Source organism: Amphiprion ocellaris, chromosome 20 (assembly GCF_022539595.1).
Source record: "Amphiprion ocellaris isolate individual 3 ecotype Okinawa chromosome 20, ASM2253959v1, whole genome shotgun sequence".
Classification (NCBI taxonomy): Eukaryota; Metazoa; Chordata; class Actinopteri; family Pomacentridae; genus Amphiprion; species Amphiprion ocellaris.
Window position 1 is genome coordinate 23,410,079 of NC_072785.1, and position 15,166 is coordinate 23,425,244.

Consider the following 15,166-nt stretch of genomic DNA (forward strand, 5'->3'; position numbering starts at 1 on the left):
GTCCATCTCCATTCATCCACTCAGACACATTTCCTCCACCACCAGCCTCTCCTCAGTCCTTGGCCTTCACCAGCCAGTATCTCCATCTCAATCTTTATTATTCACACAATAAATCTGGTTCAACTCTTGATACTACCAAATAAACAACAAGTGCTACTATTACACCCTAAACCTCCATTTGTGGGCGGTCAGTCGTTCATTCTTCTTATTTCACATGTCTGTGTTTAGTTGCCGCTGTGGAGTAAATGAGAAAGCGTCCTGGAAGATGTGCCACTCACCATGAGCACCCTTCAGAGAACCTGGAGACCTGGAGATGGAGACAGGAGCAGAGGAGCGCTGCCTTGTCAGATGCAGGTGCTGCTGCTCAGGGTAAGAATACGAGGATCTGGTCCCAGAGTTCTCCAACCTCCCCGATAAGGATGAAATATGCTTTGCAGACGCAGCAACACATCCCAGAATAAGCCACCCTATCCAGGCAGTCTGATAGACGACGATCAGTCCCAGAGCTGAGCATGAAGCCTTCTTCATGGGTAAAGGTGAAGCACCAGTGGGACACATGACGGCCAGACAGTTTAAACAGACACAGAGCAGAACCCAGCTGTACAGAACAACAGACTCATGACTGAGAAACTCCAGATACAGTAAAGATCAGCTGTCAGCCCCTGATGTCTCCAGTTGACTGACCTCAGTCTCAGAAGAAAAGAGACGGTCACAGAAGAATAGGACTAATCCTCAGACAAACACACCGTCTGGCCTGTGAGGAGTCGGGATGGATGAACACCTCTTACAGCCTCCTCTCTTCACAACTTGGGGCTGAACACCTGCAGCCATTTCCTCCTGTTTTACCTCTGCTCACTCCACCACCTCACTGACCATCACTCCATCCTGCTTCTCCCTTAGACGGACAACTTGAGGCATTCTTGAAAAGAAAGGAATTCCAAAGCCACAGAGAAACGGACATCTTTCTCCCGTCTGATCCTGAGACACTTGGTCTTCAAACAGAATCCTAGACATCCACTGGAGCACTTCTGCATTCTCTTCTTGTTGTTTTTTCAGTTTCAGTTGCAGCAGAATTAAATATCCATTAAATCACAGACTGTCAGAAACAGGAGAACGTTCTTTGGTTTTGTTTCCTGTAGACCCTGCTGTGATGTGGCTGAGCCTTGCCACACATGCCTCTCAATGTAGACGGCAGCAATGATCTGGATCCCAGAGCAGCCCAGCATGAGAGAGGGAGGGAGGGGAAGGAGAGGTGAAAGACTGCTGGGGAGGATAAGGGAATGTGGAGGCAAATGGGATGATAGAAATAGCAGCCTGTTGTAAATATTGACGGAGGCAGTAAAAAAAAAAAAAAAACAGAGGAGAAGGAGAGCAGAGCAGGAGGAGGGAGGACACGACTTCAAAAGGCTGAGAGTGTTTAAATGAAAGAATGGATGAAATACCAGCGACAGCAGGAATGCACAGAGGGAAGAGAGACCAATGGTCTGTTCACTGGGAGGAACTCAAACCTTTGACTGGTTTCATATTAAATAACTGTCTCTGACCTTCTCAAGGTCTTATATTACAGTTTTCCTCAGTCGCTTTGGTTCATTTGTCAGATCAGAATTGAAATTCTCTAAACTACTTGTTCAATCGTCACATCATTGTGTCACTTGTGCACATCAAAAAAGCAGTTTCTCATTTCTTTGAACAAGTTGTAAATGCTTTGGTCCATCCATGCAAATGATTCTGTACAATTCTCTGCTGTTTCCTATAATATCAATTGCTGATGTCATGTTGATCTAAATGTATTCTAATGGCTCTCTGTTGAATAGTCTCACCCCCCACAACATTTAGGCTTTAGTTCATCACATCAGTCTTTACATGTAGAATGGATGAACAAGTTGTCAAAGTATGTCAGGATATTTCTATACATTTCCATTAGATTTTTTTTGTCTAAATCTGTCCTGAGTTGGTAAATTGCTCCCAGGTGAATCTTGACTTTCTCTAACAAAAGGAAATGTGTGAAGGGTTAGGATTTTCTGAAATCGCTCAAAGACTCAAGAGAAGATATTCATGATGTGGATGAGAATTTGTGTCCCAATAGACAGGAACGTCAGGAGGTGTAGGAAGACTGCACTGGAATTCCTACAGCACCGCATGTACAGTTTTCCTTAAGGAGATTGTCCTATGTTCACATTTCTACTTTTGATTTTTCTTTGTGCTGTGCAGCGTTGTTTTCCTTTCTGTATCACAATGACGTGGTCTGTCAACAAATTACAGCACAAACAGTAAAAGCGTAAATGTGAATCTTGTCCAGTCTCTTGCAATCAATCTCCCACATACACTAAGGTGGAACTAACAATTTACAATAATTGTAATGAAAACTTTAGCCATAGTTTAATCAGAACATCCCTCCAGAGAACACTGTTATAATGACATGACTCAGCAATCTGTCTGATCCACACACAATGACACCAGGACTGGTCATTCTGATGCCACTGACATGTTCACTGACAGATATTTACTTTGGAGAGATGAACTAAGGATTTTGAGCCAGAGACTGGCTTTTGCAGGTAATCCATGGTGTTCTGCTATTTGTATGAATTGTTTTGAGAAATGCACTTACTGTTTTGCAAATGTCAAGGATGATTCGAGAAATATACCAAAGCGACTGAGAAAAACTAAATAATGCTAAACACATTTTAACCTTTGTGAAATTATCCTCATTGATGTCAAAGAAATGTTTTGGGTTTTTTCCCAAAGAAGACACATTTCCTGTTTATTCTGTTTTATCTTTCACATATCCTGCTGGAACTCCTCACAGTATCAACACTTATATTCTACAGCTACGTTACTCTTTATTACACAGAACTCCTGTGTGTTGTCATCATTCCTCGTCCTCTAGTTCTGCTTTAAATGATCTGATTCATCAATGGTGCTAAAGGAAATCCCTCAGCCTCAGTAGCTTCAGGTTCATCTTCACCAACAATCCCAACATGTTACTGCAGCAAGAGCATGAACATGGAAATCTGACAAGAATAACTTCTCTCTGTTCTGAAACAACTCCTCCAACTCTATGGTAGAGTTCTCCAAGACCAAACCCAACTACCAGGAAATCCGTTCTCTCTCAGATCCGTCTTCATGTCAGGTTTATCGCAGGGCTGCTCTATAGTGCAGCGGTTTAACTGGGGAGGGAAGTTTTCTTTTAAAATCTTCCTGATGGCAGCTTGGATAAAACACTTCAAGCCGACAGCATCACCTCAATGCAAAACATGTAGCTGTTAAATGATAATGACGCTGTCATTTTGGACAGATTGTGAACAGGAAAAGAGGATTTTTTTTAGCGAGTTCTGGACAAAATTTTTATAATTTTGGACAAATGTAGAGATATGTTAAAGATTTCTGTATCATTGCCAGATAGTGATGATTGCAATGACGCCGTCACTGTAACCATGGCAACAAGTGAACACTACGTCAGCTGCCTGCTGACGATCACATGATTGTGATCCTAATACAAATCCACCGCTGAGGATTTATCAGGACTTATCCATCAGAAATGATCCAAGGAACAACTGATTAAATTATGTGGGTGTTTCTGAGTCCCATCAATTCCTGCCGCCCGCAACATATTTAGGTCACGTGATTTGGTATCCGTACATAATGTACACATGTAAACTACCATCAGTAGCTCAGGTGGAAACAGTTTGACCAGAAAGCTGATTTTGGATTAAAGCAGATAAAGAGGTTTCTGCTAATAATTCTAACAGTAATGTTTGCCTCACCACAGCACAGGGAGATACGAAAAGAAAGAAATACAGCACATCTAAAAAGGGTCGAAAGCCAATAACTGAATAGGTTGAGTGTCTTGAAAACAGCCCAGCAGACTGGGAGAGGCGGTCATTTATCAACACGGCTGTTTTCAGACCCATTAGGTCCAGAAACCACCGCTTCACTGAACACAGCTGGAATCAGGCTTAGAGCTTCATGCTCTGTAGTAACCAGACAAATATGTGGATTTGGAGAAATGAAACACAATTTAAGTCTAATGTTAACAACTGACATCTATACGATAAAAGCCTGACAGGGTGTGTAGCAACCAATAACATAACACAATTAAATATGTCTATTTTAAATGTCATAAAGCCAATAATGTAATAACTTGCCTATAATGTAATAAGTTATTACGTTTATGGTTGGTTATTACGTGAATGACCTAGCATTACTTTTTTTTTTTTTTTTTTTTTTTAGACAAAAACCTCTGAAAATGTGATATCTGCTTCCAGTAATGTAATAATACAGAAATAGGACTGCATTTCATGAAAATAAATTATTTTTTGCAGTTTTTGAGCAGTTTTTTCATCAAAAATAGGTCTAGTGGACGGCAGAGTCGTCATATTCATTCATCAAGTTCCATGTAGCTCCCGCTCTCCTTAATTATATGTTGTAAAAAATATTTATGCAGAATTTGCTTAGATATGTACATTCATTATTTCATGTCTCTGTAGGATGTTGAATTGTCAAATGAATTTATTACATTTTTTTTCTCAGTAAACATTTCATTAAAACATTTTTCAAACATTTCTTGAGGAAAAAAGTATTCAGTCCTCAATTAAATCTGTCTTTAAATAACTGTAGTGGCACTGTAATGGCACGTAACTCCAAAAAACTGAAGAGTATTCTGGACATAGTGAACTAAAGGGAAAACATCAACATAAAACTGACATTACTTCTTCCAGTAAATGTCCTGAATTTTGTACATTACTGAGAAGAATCCAGACTTCATCTATCGGCTGTCCTTTAAATAACTGGTTTATGTGTGAACTTAGAGCTTCAGAATGCTAAAGGAACATCATCTTCTGTCTAGTTCTAGGCTCTCTGGTACAGAAGAGAAGAAATGCAGTCCTATTTATGTATTATTACATTTTCAAGGGATATTTTTAATGCTAGGCCAATAACGTAATAACTTATTATATTATTGGCAAAATGTTTTTACTTTTTTGGCTCAAAAACGTTATTACGTTATCGGCAAGTTATTACGTTATTGGCTTTATTACATTTTGAAATGGCCAAAATGATTATGTTATTGTCCGTTACTACGTTATTGGTTGCTACAGGGTGCTAAAAAAAATTAAGCTATGTGCATTTTTTAAAAATTTTAAGAATCATAAATAATTAGTGTGGATGTTTTCAACTGGAAAGGGCAGTTTATTGTGATCCTCAAGGCTTAAAAATCATTCTACCTTAGACATGTATACAGTTTCAAGAAAAAGCATTTTGATCCTTCACTAAGTTTGGATTGTTCTTCAGTGGTACACGTTTTTACAGAAGGTTTTGTCTCTCATCTTCCCTGTAGAAGTTCACAGTGCTGTAAATAAGCTTATTTCTCTTATTTCTCAACACATATGGAAAGTTGCACAACTTAAATCTACTGGTGAAACTATTCTGACTTGTGTTTAGACTTGGGCTGGTGTTATATGTATATATTTGTGAAATATATTTAGTGCTACGTCTTAATGCGTCACCTTGCTGTTATGAATTATAAATCTGTGGGATTGCCAAACATTTTGAGATGACCTCCATCTGGGAGACATTAAAGTCTTTATTCTCTGTGACAGACTCCAAATCTTAATCCACTCTGATTCCTGAGGTGATGGGAATTTTGAAACTCGACTTTGCAGCTGGAATGTCTTTGACTCTTCTTTAGCCTGAGGCCATAAAGTGGGGAAGCTGAATATAATATAAAACCAATCATCCAGATAGACATTGTGAAGCACAATGAAAACCACATATGTAATATTACCATAGACACACTCTTTTTTTTTCTTGAGTGTTTCTTTTTAAGCATACATTGCAGCAAAATTTGTTAAGATGCACATGGATTTTGGAAATATGAGAATGCATGGAACCTAAAAAAGAAATAACTCATTCAATACCTTTGCAAAATGTTGCATCATTTCATTTCGCTCTGGCCAACAGAGAGGTTGAAGATTTCATAAAAGCAGGTTTAACATGGCAGTGGAGTCATGCATCACAGCATATATGAATGTGTTTTTACATCGCTGTGCTTGTTTTCAAGTAGCAGTTTTTAAGTAAAACTTAATGACTGTAAAGTAGCTTCCATGTTGTCATTAAGTGGATTCTCTCTGTCTGGTCTGAAGATGGCGGCGCGCCTGAACGCAGCGACTTTTCTCTCCCCAAAGTGGATGTTTCTGTACGTTCTGTACTCTAAAGGAACCAGCTGAGGTGGTCTGGACATCTGATTCAGATGCCTCCAGAGAGACTTCCTTTGGAGATTTTCCAAACACCTCCGCCTGGGAGGAGACCCCGGGGTAGACCCAGAACTCACTGGAGGGATTATATATCTCATCTGGCCTGGGAACGCCTCGGGATTCCCCAGGAAAAGCTGGAAAGCGTCGCTGGGAGGAGGAACGTCTGGAATGACCTGCTTCATCTGCTGCCTCCATGACCCGACCCCGGATAAGAGGAAGAAGATGGATGGATGGATGGATGGATGGATGGATGGATGGATGGATGGATGGATGTTCAATACAAAACTAATCTTTGCACCAATTTTACTCAATTAACACGACAAAATAGAAAGAAGGAAATTAATCAAGAGTTACCCCTGACCTAGAACACTTAGAGTTATTGTGCCCATCATTACGTTGTCAGCAAAATGACGTGTTTTTTTGAATTTAAGCAATTTTATTTATTTTTTTTATTAACTGATCTTTGGGGGATCTAAGAACAGAACACACGGATGATGTTTGCTTGAAATAGAAGTGGAAGAGGTTTTTTGTGGAACATTTTTACATAGGGAGTTGAGATGTGCCATTAAAAGGGAAAAGTCTTTAACAAAAAAAATATAAGGAAAGACATAAATCATTGATTCACAATTAGAAATTCAGTGTCACCTGATCTTAAGAGGGACCAGGCTGACAAGGAAGAAAGAAAACAGACAAAACTAAGAGTAATGAAAAAAAAACAATACTTTCAAACAAGGGCAGCTTTTACTGTCAAACCATTCCTGGTCTTGAAAATATACTCTTTGTTTTTGGTGAAGTTTATGTGTCGGGAACGTCCTTGGTTTTGTCTGTGTGAAATAATCAAAGGACGTCCTCTGCTTTAAAAACAAGATAATTCAGGGCCGGTCAGAATCTCTGAGGTGGCTGTTGATACAAGCACAACAGTTCCATTAAAGGAAAATTAAGAGGCACAAAGACAGCGCCTCAGCAGGAATATACAGCCCGGCCTGTCACATTAACATAAAGCATGGCCCTCAGGAATTATTAGCCTCCCTAATCTCAGGAACACTCAGACGCAGCACTGCACTGTTCAAATGACCTGTCCACTGTGATGCATGGCTGTTTTTCCCCACCTACTGAAGAACTCCACCCACACCCTCACATTCTTTATTTCTTGCTCTCCTGCTTTTCTTTTTTTTTAACCTCTTGCACCAGATTTATGCAAGGTGGAACAGTGAGGGGCAAAGATTATGCAAACAACAGCCAAGGCTGACCAGGAAGGTGAAGGTCAACAAACACATTATCCTCCACTTATCAACGGCGTATTAACGCAGCTCATTTCCTCCTGCATTACAGAGAGACACACCGGCTCGCATCAGACTCTCCTTCTTCAACCTCGTCTATCTGCTGCGCCCAGAGACGGAGTAAAACGCTGACAAGAATAGAAAGGCATTAAGCTTCATCTTCAAACTGCTGCCATCCTGCCGCTCTGAGACCCGTCGCTGGTCGTGGATTAAAGTTGGAGCTACCGTGCAGCTTTACGGCATGCACTTGTGGTGGTTGGGGTAGGGGTGCTGAGGTTAGGGGATCAATGGGAATGATCTAGCACACAGCAGGGCAGATATAAAGACCAGCGAAGGGGAAAATAGGCTCTCTGTCACCCCGCCGATTGCTCTGATTACCTGCCAGTCTGCTCACTTGTGACCAGCTGGCCCACCCCATCCATGTCCAGTGATTACCTGTAGACCCCCAGTAAGAACCCCCCAGCAGACCAGACAGGACAGCATGCAGCCTGTCTGTCTCCATGCCGACCAGCCTATCCAACTGCTCATCTCAGGACTGAACTCGGCTAAAGCTATATTCTGTGACTTTTATTTACATACCGAGATTCCGAGGGATCAATATCTCCTGACAATCATTGTTTAATTTACTGAGTTTTCTCACAGTTCTGGCCTCTAGCATGAGCATGAAACTGGATATAGAAACTGAGGGAAGAGGTGTTGCTCTAAAAATGTCAAACCTGAAAGTTTTACTCCACGTTACATCAGTTCAGCTGACAAAAAGCACCTCGAACCAGAACTCATCTACCAAACTACACCTTCCATCGTCACAGAATGCCATAAAGAAGGGACAGAACAGATATCATGAGAGGAGAGAGTGTGAGTATGTCATCATACTATAAGCTACACTACACTGCTTCAATGGAAGTGACTCATTTTTCAACACATAAAGCTTAAACGATGAAGATTCTTCTCTCCTTGGACTCAGTGTTTTGGGGAAACTTATCCACTGAAACAAACCAGTGCTTTATCATTTTTAATTTGTTTTTTATTAATGCTGGCAGTGTGGTAGGAGGAATGGCTATGCTGTTCAATCAGTCCATTTTGGTCAGGACCGGAATATTTTCACTATTGCTAGCTACACATTACACATTTGAGACAACATAATTTAAAAATTACAGAAACTACCATTCAAAGGGTTGGGGTCACTTGGAAATGTCCTTATGTTTGAAAGAAAAGCAGTTTTTTTTAATGAAGATAGCATTAAATGAACAATAAATCCAGTGTAGACATTGTTAATGTGGTAAATGACTATTCTAGCTGGAAACAGCTGATTTTTAATGGAATATCTCCATAGGGGTACAGAGGAACATTTCCAGCAACCATCACTCCTGTGTTCTAATACTACATTGTGTTAACTAATGGTGTTGAAAGGCTAACTGATGATTAGAAAACCCTTGTGCAGTTATGTTAGTGCATGAATAAAAGTAGGAGTTTTGATGGAAAACATGGAACTGTGTGGGTCACCCCAAACATTTGAATGGTAGTGTATATATAATGAATAATCATGTAAGACTGATAGTTCTTGTTCAACATACTGTTTATAATATAGTCTATATTTCATGTGTTATTGATTTTTTTTTTTGCAACATACAGTACTCTATATTTAGTTAAACAGTGCCAATAAACTTGTCAGGAACCTGTCATTCCCCCCAGCAGACCACACGGTCTCTGCCTGGATCTCATCATGCCTTGCAGATATCTGGGCATGGATGAAAAAACACCACCTTCAACTCAACCTCTCCCAGACTGAGCTCTATACAACAAGAAACCAACATCCAGCTGGTATCAATTCAACTCAAACCCACAAAGTCCTCCAGAAACTTGGGTGTCATGATGGATGACCTTCATGTGTCCTCTGCTGCTCGGTCGTGTCGATTCGTCCTGTAGAACATCAGGAAGATCAGACTCTTCCTGTCTGAACATGCAGCTCCACTCCTGGTCCAGGTCTCTAACATCACCATCCACTACTGCAGCTCCTTACTGGAGGCCTCCTTTCATGGAGGTCAAACCTCTGCAGATGGTCCAGGATGCAGTAAAACGTCTGGCTTTCATCTAGAAACAGCTCATGTCACCCCGCTGTTCAGATCGCTGCACTGGCTTCCAGCTGCTGCCCGAATAAAATCCAAAACTCTGACTCTTGCATTCAGAACTAGAATGGAAACATCTCCTCCTACCTGAACTCTCTCATCCAGGTCTACACTCCCTCCATCTCACTACGCTCGGCCAACAAAAGGCTCCTGATCCAACCTCCACAACAGGGCAGGTCCATAGTTGGACTCTTCTCCTCTGTGGTTCCCTGGTGGAGGAACAAGTTACCAAACTCTGTTCCATCTGCAGAGTCTCTCTCAGTCTTTAAGAAAAAACTAAAACCAGCTCTTCACTAAACACCTTTACACCTGACAGACTGCAAAAAAATGTAAAAAAAAAGTCCTCTTCCGTCTGCACTTCCTGTAGACACAACAGTCCTGTTATCACACCTGAACCTGTTTTATGGATCTTATTCAGGTTGTTTTGTCCTGACTAGATCCTTGCTTGTGTTGGATCTGCTCTCAGATGGACGTCGCTTTGGATAAAAGCGTCTGATAAATGAAACTGTGAAACTGTAGAATAAACTTGACAGATTAGTCGCACAACAGTTGCCATAGAAATGCAGATAATTTCTTTAAACCAAGTCAAGTTTCTGCATGTTTTCATCTCATGCACAGAAATCATTGACTGCTGTTTTTTTAATTTGCGGTGTGTTTTTCACCCGGTGTGAACACTGTTTATCTGAACATAGCCCTGGGCTGTTTCTGACGGCCGGCATGCCCAGTGAATGCAGGAACAGGATCAGAGATTGATCGACACTAAGGGTGCGAGGGTTTGTCATCTATCATTAAAATCTATCTGTCCAGAAATGTTGTTGCCGTTCTTGTCCTCCCTCATGTTAGTCAGGATGTTTGTTCTCCTCTCCTGAGTTAACTGAACCCACAGAATGCCTGGACTGTTAGAACGTGTGCAGAGTTGGATGCAAAAGACTGAAACAATATAGGATACTGGTCAAGTGAACTGGAAATAATCTGAAAGCGCTGTAAACTGAAATATTCCTGATTCTGAAGTATCTGGTCAGTATTCAAACTGAAGTAAACTATGCTGTGATAACTCCTTTGTATATGAGATCAGATTTCCTTGTGTCTTTGTTCATGATTAGTGGTAAAATATTCAGGTGGTATTCAGATAAAATACTGCAATCACATATCTTAATTAGTGTAAATTCCTCCTCACCAACAACAACATGCAGACATACAATAACTACAGCTGTTGTACACTTTACATTGACTTAGAAGCAGAAGTTAGAGTGTGACTTCTGGACTAAATCAAGCTCAGTACTCCATTGTGTTCTAATTAGGGCTTCAATTAATTAATTACAGAAAAAATAACGTGTTAAAAAAAATTGCGCATTTAATCGCACCTTTCTCAGTTCCCTAATATCTCTCCCACTGGTAACACTGATGAACACTCCAGCCCAGTAGGTGGCGCTAATGAACCTAAAGTCTGTTTCCCAGCCATGAAGAAGATCCACAGGACGCACTGAGTGATGTCAACGCAGAAACGTCGGACCAACATAGCGGCTCGACCGCAAACTTTCTCTTTTATTATGAAAAATGTTCAGCAAGAAGTATTTCTGAAAGCATTTGAGGCAAGAAATAATCTGCTGAATCTGTCCTGGTTTTAGTTCAATGACAGCTAGTCCAGACATTTAATGAAAGTTTCACGATGCGTCGGACCTTCGCTCCCCGCGTCTCATTAACATAAATGAAACTATTTTATTCAAATGAGCTCCGGGGCGACTTTCATTCTTAGATGCAGTGAAATTTTCTCACATTAGACTGACAGATGTGATGAATCACACACAACAGAGTGTGGTTAAAAAAAAAAACATATCTAATTTAATAATCCATGTATCACAAGTTATCCAAGATTCACCAGAAACAGATCTGATTTGGGAAAGAAGTATTCAGCCAGGAGGTCCAGTCACTCAGCATCCTCCACAGGAAAGCTCCAGCTCGGAGAAAATGTATTCTCCCATGTTATACTGGTATATTTTAAATGTATGCTGACACCTGTAGAAATAATCCCAAAACTACCATAAAATACACTTTACTCTTACAACTATATGTGAACCTCTGACTGCTGCAGCATGAGAAGCCAACATCAGGGCAGGAGTGGACAAACCATTTGATCACCAGAATAAAAAGCAAACAATGAGAGAATTATTGAGGCTGCCTCCCCACACGGCCCTCAGTGTGTCTAATGGAGACAGGAGAATGAAGCCAACACACTGGGAGAAGGTTTATCCAACGGCCATAGAACACAAAAGGCTTACGATGCACCGAAAGAGAATAGCAGCCTCTCTGTGTGTGTGTGTTAGCTTTGAATCAGTTTTCATTGATTAAAAAAATTCTCTAAAAACTGAGCAGAGTCCAGCACATCTCTGTCTTTTAAATTTTGATCTAAACACTTTGAGGCGGCAGCATTCATTGTGTACTGTTGCCATGGCTACTGCTTTTATTCTGGAGTTATTAAATAATTTCAGAGTCCCACTGGTGTGCAGCGATACAACAGATGGTCTCACATCAGTAAATCCACTTAATGTTACCATTTTCTAACTGTGACCTGCTCTCTCTCTCTCTCTGTGTTGTTCTGCTAACCTGGTGTCAGCTTTAGTGTAAATAGTCCAACTAACCTGTGGAAACGCTCACACACAGTTTATTCTTGGATGCACGCTCCTCTATATGCTAAAACTTTGGAATTAGGTAGGTTCCTTTGATAGGAAATAGAAGGGCGAGCAGCATTTAAGATCACTAATTCTAGGTTTTTTGTTTTTTTTTTTGTTTTGTTTTGGAAAATCAAGTTGGGAAAAGAAGCAAGAGAGAAAAATAAACATTTAGTTTTAAAGACAGATTTGATTGTAGATTGTAAAATGAATTGTTGTCAAAGTAAACGTGACAAATAATGCTACTAATTTCAGTTTTTTTTTTTATTCTTTATTTTACCAGGTAAGCTCAGTTGAGAACAATTTCTCATTTACAATGATGACCTGGTAATGCTGTCCAGCTGAAAACCAGAACAAAAATAGGTTGGATAACATCATTTCAGATTATTGTTGAAGCTATGTGAATATTACGTCACCACACCTCTGTACATATTTGAGTACATTCGGTGCTATCATTTAACCCAAAATCTGGGTATTTTTGATGCACATTCGATTGACCAGGGACCATTTTTTGCTCCTACTGACCTTTCAGAACATCATGTCTTGGTTTGGGGCTCTGGATCCTGCCTTACCTTTTCATATCACTTTTCATTTAGCAGCAGCTGAAGCATAAAAGACACCATCTGTCAGGACTCACACCTCTGTCCAGAACACATAAAAACATCTACATGGAACAGTGGAAGGAGGAAGAAGGTCACGTGTAAAAGACAAGTAACTAAAAACTGGCTCAAACTGAAACTTGCTGCCAGGAATTAAGCTCTCTGAGCAAAAACTACAACAGCATAAGACTACAAACCAGACAGAGTAGATAAAAATACAGTTAACTCCTGTTGTAAGACAATCATGTGGAGGTCGATGGTAGTTTAAGAACCATAATCAAATTATTATCATTATTTCAACAGGCTTTTATGCCTTTTATAAAGAACTAGTGGTTAGTGGTTTCCTCAAAGCTGGATTGTTTTCCATATATGCAGGTAATCTTTCAGCTGGACTAGAGGGTCACAGGGGGATGATGAGGTAAACACGGTCCAGGTCACCTGTCTTTTGTAGGGCCTCACAACCAGTTTAGAACCACCAGATAACCTCCCATACATCTGTGGACTGTAGGAAGCCAGAGCACCTGGAGAAAACTCACAAAGACAGTAGATGTGAACTCCTCACAGTAAGGCCTGAGCCGACCAGCAGCCTCAAACCCAGATTACAGATGGGATTTAAAAAGTTTACCACCCTCAGCTTGGATGCCCAACATCTGAATCCAAATAAATGGCAGCTTGGCCATCATCTGAGCCATACAACTTCCAAGTGTGCAATTCCTCTTCCTCCTGCACACACAGGGGCTCCTCCTCTTCTCTTTCTATTCAGAACAGTAAATTATTCCAATCTAGCACCGCATTCACAGCTGAGACATCCTGTCGTATTTCCTGTGCTCTATTCATATCCATTCTTCAGTCATTGCCGGTAACTCATTGGATGCTGTTTATTGTCTTATTGCACTACTTCATCTTCTGTCAGTCTCCTCATCATCACCACATCAAGCCTTCTGACAGACTCATGATGGATTTGGGCTCCGGCTCCCAGAGCTATCCTCTTAAAATACCCTCACTCCTTCAGACAGAACCTCTGCTCCAGGAAAATAACACACATTTCATTACAAATCTGCCAACCTGTATGTTTAATGTCAGAAGCTCTTTGTCAGCATAGTTTGGTGGATAATGTTGGGTTTCACACAGTGCAAAGGAGTAATACCCCCTTTTCTATACACTGAATCGACTATTGATTCTTCCATCCATCCCTGATCTATACACCGTTTGATCTTCATCAGGGTCACATAGGGGGCTGGAGTCTATCCCAGCTGACTGAGGGTGAAGGCAGGGGACACCTGGACAGGTAACAGTCTATCACATGTTCACCTGGACAGGTAACAGTCTATCACATGTTCACCTGGACAGGTAACAGTCTATCACCTGTTCACCTGGACAGGTAACAGTCTATCACAGGTTCACCTGGACAGGTAACAGTCTATCACAGGGCTACACATAGAGACAAACAATCACACTCACATTCACACCTACGGACAATTTAGACTCACCAATTAACCTCAGCATGTTTCTGGACTGTGGGAGGAAGTTGGAGAACCTGGAGAAAACCCATACATGGGGGTGCACTATTGCGCACATGAGAGAGTAGACGCATTTCGGTCAGGCTCCTCACCGATGAATCAAGATTATAATGAAAAAACATCTTCTCTGACTAGTCAACCCTTGGGAACTGATTCTTATAACATAAGTTTCTAACTGCTACCAAAAATGCCTAAAAAGTTAGTGTCAAAGAAGAAATTGACTGAAGAAGTCTCGGACGATGAACCTCTGGACAGTGGTAGGCTAGCCGAGCCACAGGCTAACCATGCACCGGAGACTTCAGCTGTTCTTGCTGTCATACACGAAATGAGTAACAAAATGGATGATCACTATCTTCCTGCTTTAGCCGTGGAACAGCAGCCTTGGGGGACATACCATCCATAACGCCTACACCCAATCCAGTCGATGGTGGCAAAGTACCTGGATGACTTTCTGTTAGTGGCCCATATGAATGGCACCAGTGTTCTCTGTTGGATTATCATTAGACAGGTAACAACCTGGGCTGGACATTTCAGGAAAACTCATTTCAGCTCAACATCACTAAGACCAAGAAGTCGTACTTTGGGAGCAGAGAGAAACCAGATCCACAAGAAACACCTCTTTAAAATCACTCAGCTGGTATAACAAATACAACAAATGAAACACTTTGAACATTTACTCTATATACAAGAAAGCCCAAGAAGACTTTAGTCCTGGTTTACC

At 40.8% G+C, this 15,166-nt stretch overlaps 1 protein-coding gene across 14 annotated transcripts in view; it reads right to left on the reverse strand.

Annotated features, from left to right (window-relative positions):
* nrxn3a (neurexin 3a) overlaps window positions 1-15,166 on the reverse strand; it is a 190,072-nt gene that overhangs the window by 28,014 nt on the left and 146,892 nt on the right. Inside the window, exon 1 of one of the 14 annotated variants that reach the window (XM_055005563.1) lies at window positions 279-1,160. The exons of 11 other annotated variants lie outside the window; for them this stretch is intronic. In XM_055005563.1, the coding sequence (XP_054861538.1) occupies window positions 279-558 (280 nt within the window). In that variant the 5' untranslated portion in view covers window positions 559-1,160. Of the gene's footprint in view, window positions 1-278; window positions 1,161-15,166 lie in introns of those variants that run through there. 2 more of the 14 variants (XM_055005564.1, XM_055005567.1) reach the window with 2 other exon arrangements.